Genomic DNA, 9,567 nt, shown 5'->3' with positions numbered 1-9,567 from the left:
TTATTTTTAAAGAAAATGTTGACCTGACCACAACAAATGTTAAACATAGATTGGGCTATTAGTTTACACAATTGAGTAGGTCACAAGTGAACTGTTTGTTAATACTGTGTTAACCCCCTGCATTTATTTTGCTATCATTATTTATTATTGGCCTTTGTTCATTTGCTTTTGCAGTTATTAACATTTAACTCCATACCCTTAGCGTCACCTCTTTAAAAATCAATAAAAGTCTGGTAATAAATGATAGACATAACAAATTTCATGGTAACCAGATCTTTTTCTGTGGAAAAAACCAAATCCATTTTGGTGTTTTGAACACTCGAAAGCAACAAGTGACACCCATTAATCTCAAATTTGGCGCACGGTGCATATTTACAAACGTCATATATTCAACTTACAATTTGTATATACTATTATTACTTCTGCTCGTAGCTTTGTAATATTCTATTTCTCCAAATATATATCTGTAGCAATTTACTTACAATAATCTTTAGACAGGAAAGGATCTTTTTAATTAGATTTAGTTACTGTCATTTGCTGATATGTCTAAACCACTGGTCTAAACAGACATATAGACTAGATAGTAATAAATATTAGCAAACAGTTGTAGCAGGTGTAATAGTCTTAGTAGCATGTATCTGATAATCATTTAAATGTACGATTTTAACTTTTACACACTTCACAAACTTCTCTTTTTTCTTAAATTAGTTTACACATGATAAACTCTGCGCCCTACTATGTGCCGTTTAAATTGCATTTTAGTGTTACTTTTTTAAGTGTGTATTTGTTTGGGTGTGTTTTTCTTTCACTCAAATAAAAGTTCAAATCAAGATTTGAAATTTTTTAGTTTTAAGTGTCTGATCTGATTTATAACAATTAATATTGAAACAATGTATGGGGTATAGTGAAATATTGCGATAAGAAATTTTATGACGATAAAACCGATTCGTATGATAAGTAACCGTAAAAGATGGTGGTACAATAGTTAACAAAAGTTTACAAATAACTTCTATCAGTAACGTTATAATAATTTGAATAGTAGATTTTTCCTTAATTAATCCAAATTACAATTACCAGAAAATATATACTTAGACATGAAATATAGTAAACCAACCTTATTTTCTTGTCTACACGGCTAATGTACCTTCTATATCTATTTGGTTCTATTACTGCTTACAGCCTTTCTTTTGTGTTGACGATTGTTTAAATGCGACGATTGTTTAAATGTACCCGATAAACAGAGAGTAATCAACCTGGATAGTTTACCGCAATGGTAACAAGTTATAACCTATATAACCTTATTAATGTACTAGTATATGTTTACAGCAGAACTTTAATTTAATCACACTATATATATAAAGTTGAACTGAACCTTATTTAATATGCTAACATCCTGGTTAACGACTAGACCTGTCAAGTAGGCCTAAGCCTAACACTTGAAGTTAGATATGTAAGGTAACAGTTGAAGTTCTACTTAAAATAAATTAAAAATTGTTTAATTTACAGAAATAAAAATGTTTCAAAGTAACAGAACTAGAATTTAACAATAGTACATGGTATTTACTTGTATTCATGTCTTTTTTGGTAGATTTGTAATAATCAAAAATATAGGATTAACAAATAATAACACAACTTGTTATTTGACGAGCAACTTGCCAGAATTTATATATTTTTTTATAAAAAAAAGAGAAGAAAACATATTTTTTTTAGATCATCAAGAAAACTGAAAAACCAAGCCGCATCAATATCTTCTCTGGTATATCTTGTAACTTTTTTGATTCAATTATTGTTCAATCTCTCGTTGCGTGAAAAATAATGACATACAAAATGATTTTTGGAATTCTATTTCATTTGCTGAGTCTACTACAACTGAAGCAATGAAAAGTAATTAAAAACCATCTCAAGGGGTAAAAAAAATGTAAAAATCGAAACAAAATTAAAAAGAAAAAGGAGAGGAGAAGGTGGTGGCGTGTAGTAACGAAGTCTCTGTCAATTTTTTTGATAAATTAATCATGTACTGTGCTGACACTCCAAGATTTGAAACAGCCTTATCGATATAATATCTATTTTTATTAAAAAAGAAATTGAAACTCTTCACTTTCCAAATAACTAGTGTATATGTCTAATAATGTCTCCTTTACTATCTAATTACTATTGTTTCGATTAGTCATTGTATGTACAATAAATAATAATGTACCCCCAAACACATAATACGAAAAAAAAAAAAAAAAATCAAGTGTGTAGACATAAAAGAAAGAAGAGAGTAATTGTAAAATTAAAAGATACAATCTGAATCCTCTCTTTTATTTTCATCTCTGACAGAGAATACCACTGCACTTTTTTCTCATGCACGCACGCATACTCAGATAGAAACAAGAGCCCATTCCTCGTTTCTTTAGTTATTCAAATTTTTTAAAAATAATAGAACTTCATGATTAAGTTTGTATTACCTTCAATAAAAAGAACTCTCGAGTTTATAAAAAAATATATCGATAAACTCAAAATATGATGTAATAATCTGCTTTGGCTTTGCTCTCTTTACTACAAGACAAGGCAGAGAAAACCACAGATTCCTATGAAAGAGTAGACGTACCTGTCTTTTATTATTATTTCTACGACTTTTTTTTTTTTTTATCTTTGAGATTTATTTACTTCACTACCAAAACCAAAAAAAAAACCTTCCCTCTATTTCGCCGTTTTTGATTTACCAAATCCCAATGTATAAAAGAAAAATAAAGAAAACTAGTAAAACAAAATAAAAAGAGATATCCATTCACATTATAACCACGTCCCCTACTCAAGAACCATCCATTTATCCTCTTCTTCAAAAACATTTGAGTCTCCCTTAGGGTTTCTCTCTCTCTCTCTCTCAAACAAAAGCTTTGGATCTTTTCTCTCAATGGACATTCCTTACTACCACTACGACCACGGCGGAGACAGCCAATATCTTCCGCCGGGTTTCAGGTTTCATCCCACGGACGAAGAGCTCATCACTCATTACCTCCTCCGCAAGGTCCTCGACAGTTGCTTCTCAAGCCGTGCCATCGCAGAAGTTGACCTCAACAAGTGCGAGCCTTGGCAACTTCCCGGTAAGAAATCACAAAAAAAACAAACTTTAACTAACTTTCTTATAATTTCTAGCAATTAATTAAGGTTCTTGAAGTATTTACTTACTCTAAATGTTTCTTAGGGAGAGCTAAGATGGGAGAGAAAGAATGGTACTTCTTTAGCCTCCGTGACCGGAAATATCCGACGGGACTGAGAACGAACAGAGCTACTGAGGCTGGTTACTGGAAAGCTACCGGAAAAGACAGAGATTTACAGTTCCAAGACTTGTGCACTTGTTGGGATGAAGAAGACTCTTGTCTTCTACAAAGGAAGAGCTCCTAAAGGAGAGAAGAGTAATTGGGTTATGCATGAGTATCGTCTTGAAGGCAAATTCTCTTACCATTTCATCTCAAGAAGCTCCAAGGTACTTCGATTAAACCCGTTATTTATTTTATATTTACTGGATAAAAGTAAAACCCTTATTAATTTCTTTGATTAATTTACATTAAACATTTATTACGTTTTCTTTACCTTTCAAGAGTGTGACATAGTTGGTGACGTTGATTTTTTTTTTTTCCTGTCTTGCATTTAATACTGATGGCTGAAAACTGAAAAGGCATGGCTATTTAGTATTTACTATGGTTATAGTGAGAGCATCATAGATCATAAAATAGAAAAGATCTGCTGTTTTTATGATGTGTTGGGATTTCAATCATAATGGTGTTTTCCCTAAAGCAAGAAAATATTAAATTATTCTGATAAAATAAAATATTAGTAGAAACCTACTTTTGGAAAGCTCAATGCAAAACCAGAACCAATGCATATATCTTCAGGATTCTTCTGACAATTTAATTAATTTTACTTAACCAGTAGTTAATTCACCATTCTTCTCTCTTGCAAGCTTTTACTCCATGCGTTTTTTTTAAAGCTTCACTCTTTTTTATTTCCAAGACCAATATTGACTTTTTCATCAACATGTTGTATAAATATTTTGACTTTTTCAGGATGAGTGGGTGATCTCTAGGGTTTTCCAGAAGACCGGTTTAGCCAGTACCGGACCCGGAGGAGGAGGAGGAGCACCGAGTGTTAGCGTAAGCAGCGGTGGAGGTGCGGCTAAAAAGACGAAAGTGTCCTCAACGATTTCAAGAAACTACCAAGAACAACCAAGCTCTCCGTCCTCCGTCTCACTCCCTCCTCTCCTAGATCCCACCGCAACTCTCGGCTACACCGATAGCAGTTGCTCCTACGACAGCCGTAGCACTAACACAACCGTCACAGCCAGTGCAATAAGCGAGCACGTGTCCTGTTTCTCCACTGCCACTACTACTACTACTAAGGCCTTGGGCTTAGATGTTAACTCGTTCAACCATCTTCCACCGCCGCCAGGGTTTGACTTTGATCCTTTTCCTCGTTTTGTCTCTAGAAACGTCTCGGCTCTATCTAACTATAGGTCGTCGTTCCAAGAAAACTTCAATCACTTTCCTTACTTTGGATCGTCTTCTGCATCGACCATGACCTCCTCCGGTAACCTGCCTTATTCCCATGGCGGAGGTGGCCTCTCAGGGATGAATTACTGGCTACCGGCGAATGCGGAAGAGAATGATACTAAGGCCGGTCTGCTTCATGCTGGACTTGACTGTATTTGGAACTGCTGATCACCAGAGAGGCGTTATGAACTAATAATTGTGTTCTCGTAGGGTTTATAATTTATCTCTAGGATGATTATGGTATTATGAAATATGTATCAAGGAGCTTAATATTGCACCTAGCTTGATGTTCCGTTTTAATTATGTAGGTTTAAGTGTAGCGCCGGTTGTAAGGAAGGAAGATGTTTTATGGACTATGTGTAACGTGCATATGTTATAAGCTATGCTCGTTTTTGTAATGTTTGACATTATGTTAATTTCATGGCTTTTACATATACGATATTTCTCATGATATTTGATAGTGGATACGTTGTGTCCGTGGTTATGATCACTATCAATCATATATTACCCGACAATATGATTTGATCGGTCGCTTCTACATACGTTAGTTTTCTTCATCAATTGATATGATCGAATGTAAAACACGCATGTAGTTTTTGTTTATATCCTCATAGCTAATTTTGAGTTATAAGTTATAAGTAACTGCCAAATATTACTTATCCCGGTTGACTATCACTTACAAAGTTTCTAAGTTTTTAAAATTAAGTACTTCTTATTGAGTGGGATTATAAGTTATAAGTAACTGCAATCGTATTCAGCTGACATACGTATCTAAACACAACTACAGTTTGCGTTTGGCTTAATTGATTAAAATACTTTGGTAATTACTGCCAATAGACTATTTTCGATCACCTTCATGCATTGTTAAACTATAAAAACATTATATAAAGACAAAGAAGTAATTACATTGAAATTAAGGATTCTGAAACGGGGATGATGATGATGACTATATATGATGCGCATGCTGACGAACGGACCACTCCCAAATTCAGATCTCGTACAACAGTCCACCTCACTTTCAGAAGGAAGGCTTTCAGATTTCTATTTTTAGTAAGAGACATAATTAAATAATACCTCTGTTTATTACTACCATTATATATGCGTTTTCATTTCACATGTGTCTAGTATATATATAAATAATACATATATTATATGTATGTGTTTAACACCACCATCATTACCATCATCAATTATTGCTATCGTTGCATCAGCAAACCTATACTACCTAGCCATAAGACAAAATTCACAGACTCACATATACGTCTCGCTAAATGGCAAATTTTCATGATGTGTTACCCAAAGGAATATATGTACAAACATATGTATGCTTATTATTTTGGGATTTCATTGGTTACATTTGCAAAAACAAATTAATTTGTTTAATACGTAGTTCAGTCAATTTTTTTGTTCCAAACAAAAAAAATCGTAAGGCATATGACTTTGGCTGGAAAACATTGACCAACATACTGTAAGAAAAAAATCAGCTAATTTACAGGAAGAGAGACAGCTGTGTGTGAGTGATGGAATGGAAGTATGGAACTGAGTAATTTTTATCTATCGTGTATAAAAGGAGCATAAAAATACGTTTTCACTTTTAAACCAAGAATTAAACATTACTTAGAATTTTACTTTGCTTTTTTTTTTTTTAATTAAAAGATGTCTGATTTTTTACGTCATTACGCCCACACCGATTACGCACGACCATTGAGTTATCATGTGATTACAACAGCTGAAACCTTTTATGCCAACTAACTCTAAAATTCTGTCAAATAAATCAATTACAATCAAATGATGTGCCAACGAAAATTTTGTAATACTAAAGTCAATGATTTTGGCGGATATCCACTAGATACTAATTAACTATGACCACCATTTTATATATGCACACATTCAAATGAATATATAAAAATATTCATGAGTACATATATCTATTTGCACTGATTAAAGAAGAATTTGCAATGTGCAATGTGTTATATATATGGTATCTGCAAAATTGCAGAAATACTGCTTTAGCTACATAAAGAGGTAAAAATAAGGGTTGTTTTCTTTGTCGGACTAAAACTAATTTCAAGTATTTGTAATCTTCCCCAGCAAGAATATTCTCTAAATTTCTATTTATATAAAGCAATTATTACAAGAACCCTAAGCATTCATACACAAAGTACATGGCAATATGCATGTTTCGCAGCAAATGACAAAACCTGAAGAGTGAAAAAATATATACTATTTATAAAAACATCATCAAACTCGGACGATGGTGATGATGGTCGTGGTCCCAACTCTATTGGAAGCTCCAGATTAGGCCAAGTGACGGGTTCTCAACCGTTGATAGACTTGGCCGGCGAAGTAACGGCACGTGATACGAGCATGCATGCAATGTGGTTATACGTACTAATGAGTGGAGAGAGTGGGCTTTAGACCTTTGGTGCATGGAAATGGTAATCCACGCGTCGTACGGGGTTGGAACTTTGTCTTGGACGATATATCATTCATGTATTTAACGTTTCATGGTAAAAGAAAAAAAGAAGAAACGATAGATAAATTTTAATTTTGGAAAAGAGAAAAATGAATTAAAATTGGGAAAGGGAAAGTGGAAAAAAGCTAGGGCTTGGACGTTTTCAGGAAGAGAGACAGCTGTGTGTGAGTGAGCATAGGGATGTGAGTCCTTTTGATGATGAATGGTCTGAATCTGATGATACATGTATGTACTTTTGTTTATATATTTAGTATACATGAATGATTTTGTATCACAAAGTTTTTTATCAATGAAAATGATTGATGATCACATTAACTTTTTCTCCTCGTTTTACTTTCTGTGTGACACATGAATGTGTATATATGTCAAAGTAAACAAAAAAACTTATATATGGATTAGTTTACAAAAACACTTAGATATGGATGAGTTAAATGGCATATTATACTATTAGATAAAAGTTTCTAGACGTCAAGAAAACGAAAACGATAAGGTTTACACAACCCAACATGATCAGTTTGCATTGCAATTAGAAAAAATATCATTCTCATTCACTTCATTCTTGTTTATTATATACATCATATACATGAATTATGATGAATAACAAGAAAAGTCTTTAGCTGCTTTTGTTGACTTTTTTTGGGAGACCAGAGTTTTGAAATGGGCCCAAAAAAGGCCCAATGTGTTGTCACTTATTTGGCCTTTAATTAGTTTTGTAAAATGACTGAGCAAAAAAGGAAAGAAACAGAGAGAAGAGAGAGAGAGAGAGAAGTGAAGGAAATGGGAAGGATATTCACGGTGGAGCTTGAGGGAAGATCTTACAGATGCAGGTTCTGCAGAACCCATCTCGCTCTTCCTGATGATCTTGTTTCTCGGGTACTTCTTCTACTCTTTTTAAAAAACTTGATAAACATTTCCCCAAGTTCTCATCTTTTTCTTCACAATTCTGAATCATTCTCTCTGAGTTTGGTTTGTTTAGTTCCATTCCTGTTTAGTAGTGTAAAAGCTCCTCGAGTTTTCTTTGTTTGGAAACCACTTTCTAGGTTGCTTGGTTTAGCAAATTTGCTCTTCATTTCTCCTCAATTATATGAAAACTATGCTACTGATGTTGAGACTGCAGGGTAACTTTTTTGGGGAATTGATAGCTTAGTAACTGATATAAATTCTCAAGTTTAGTGCTTTTCTTATGGGTTTAAGGTACCGAGATTAGAGAATTAACGTACCTGGATAAAGGGTTTAAGAGAAAATTATACTCAAAGAGTTACTTCTGCTTAACTCTTGTGTTGTTAAATTAAGGCTTATCAATGAGAAATATAAGAAATTGAGGGGTAGTTTTAGCTTATGGTATAATTTTTTTGTTTTGAATCTATCCATTGAGAGTGTAAACCTTATTCTGACTGATCATTTTTTCTCGCAGTCGTTCCATTGCCGCAGAGGAAAGGCTTACCTCTTTAATCGTTCGTAAGTATAAACTTCCTCCTATAGGCTTGCTCTGTTTCTTCAATGTTAAGCATTAGAAAAGTTCCCCTTGTCTATTTTAACAATGTAGACTCTACTCTACTTTAGTATTCAGTTGCTATAAGTTTATATATCTTATTGGCTTAATGTGTATGTATTTCAAAAACATATATGCCGCATTGACTTATAGATGAAACTGCCTTTTAGCTTCTAGATCATCTGAATCTTGCTGACTACTCAAAAACTAGTCTGCTCTTGTTTCAGTCTATCTTCATCAGTACCCTTATTTCTGTAAGCAAGTTTATTGCAATGGGGTTGGATATAATGTAGAGCTGATTCCAATGTTAAACTTGAATTCTTAGGGTGAACATAAGTTTGGGTCCGCTAGAGGAAAGGATGATGCTTTCGGGTATGCACACAGTAGCTGATATTTTCTGCTGTTGTTGTGGACAGAACGTTGGCTGGAAATATGTAAATCTCACTTAACCTGTCTCTCTCCCTGCAGTCTCACTTCCTCGTTCCTTGGAAGGGCGTTCTCATCTCTCATTGTTGCTTTCTTGTTTATAGGAATCAGCGCATGAGAAAGCTCAGAAGTATAAAGAAGGCAAATTTGTTCTGGAAAGGTAACTTGTTATCTTCTATAAGTTCTCTGGTCTACGGTTACAGCCATAAACTCGGGTTTATTGCAATCCTTTTTTACAGAGGAAGGATCGTTGATGAAATCGATTTATCAACTGAGGTTTATATCGATACTCACGGTAGCACAAGCGACACTGAAGATTCTTGAAATGTTACCTTTCAGATTCTTACGGTTTGTCTTGGTGGAATAATGTTTGGTCAAGATCAGAGCTTGTTAGTGTAGGATTCTGTAACATGATGTTCATAGAATGTGTATGGGAACTTGGTGTGTTGTTTAGTATCTCGGAGACCCTCTTGAGTTTGAATAAATTGTTGTGATTCACTTAAAGTAATAAAAGAAATTGCATTTGTTCAACAATTATAACATTTGCTAACCAAAAACCAACTATAGATCACTGATCGATCGTCTATTGAATCTGGTTGAAACTGTAGGTTGTCAGAATTGTATCTACAAACTTACTT

General features: G+C 33.9%; 1 protein-coding gene and 1 pseudogene across 3 annotated transcripts; both read left to right on the top strand.

Annotated features, from left to right (window-relative positions):
• The first annotated feature begins 2,798 nt into the window (after positions 1 to 2,798).
• LOC104728867 (protein CUP-SHAPED COTYLEDON 2-like) lies at positions 2,799 to 4,891 on the top strand (annotated as a pseudogene). Its single transcript, XR_015572844.1, has 3 exons — positions 2,799 to 3,089; positions 3,191 to 3,472; positions 4,053 to 4,891. The product of XR_015572844.1 is annotated as a protein CUP-SHAPED COTYLEDON 2-like (transcript).
• A 2,838-nt stretch (positions 4,892 to 7,729) lies between these two features.
• Positions 7,730 to 9,463, top strand: LOC104725916 (protein yippee-like At5g53940). Of its 2 annotated transcripts, none has more exons than XM_010444666.3 (5): positions 7,730 to 7,884; positions 8,426 to 8,469; positions 8,829 to 8,937; positions 9,034 to 9,089; positions 9,169 to 9,463. In XM_010444666.3, exons 1-5 carry the CDS (start codon positions 7,789 to 7,791, stop codon positions 9,251 to 9,253), a joined length of 390 nt encoding a protein of 129 aa, XP_010442968.1. In that variant the 5' UTR covers positions 7,730 to 7,788; the 3' UTR covers positions 9,254 to 9,463. The 2 variants fall into 2 exon arrangements, 1 of the variants encoding a protein (XP_010442968.1); XR_015572757.1 differs by having other exon boundaries at positions 7,737 to 7,884; positions 8,829 to 8,875; positions 8,972 to 9,089.
• The last annotated feature ends 104 nt before the right edge of the window (positions 9,464 to 9,567 follow it).

Source organism: Camelina sativa, chromosome 11, assembly GCF_030686135.1.
Source record: "Camelina sativa cultivar CO46 ecotype springtype chromosome 11, ASM3068613v1".
Taxonomy (NCBI): Eukaryota; Viridiplantae; Streptophyta; class Magnoliopsida; order Brassicales; family Brassicaceae; genus Camelina; species Camelina sativa.
The sequence above is the reverse complement of the archived record's forward strand: the minus strand, read 5'-3'. Positions and strand labels throughout refer to the sequence as shown.

Coding starts and splice junctions, on each gene's coding strand:
- LOC104725916 (XM_010444666.3), top strand. CDS start 7,789: ATGGGAAGGATATTCACGGTGGAGCTTGAGGGAAGATCTTACAGATGC. Junction 7,885..8,425: donor CTGATGATCTTGTTTCTCGG/GTACTTCTTCTA, acceptor TTTTTCTCGCAG/TCGTTCCATTGCCGCAGAGG. Junction 8,938..9,033: donor AGAACGTTGGCTGGAAATAT/GTAAATCTCACT, acceptor TCTTGTTTATAG/GAATCAGCGCATGAGAAAGC.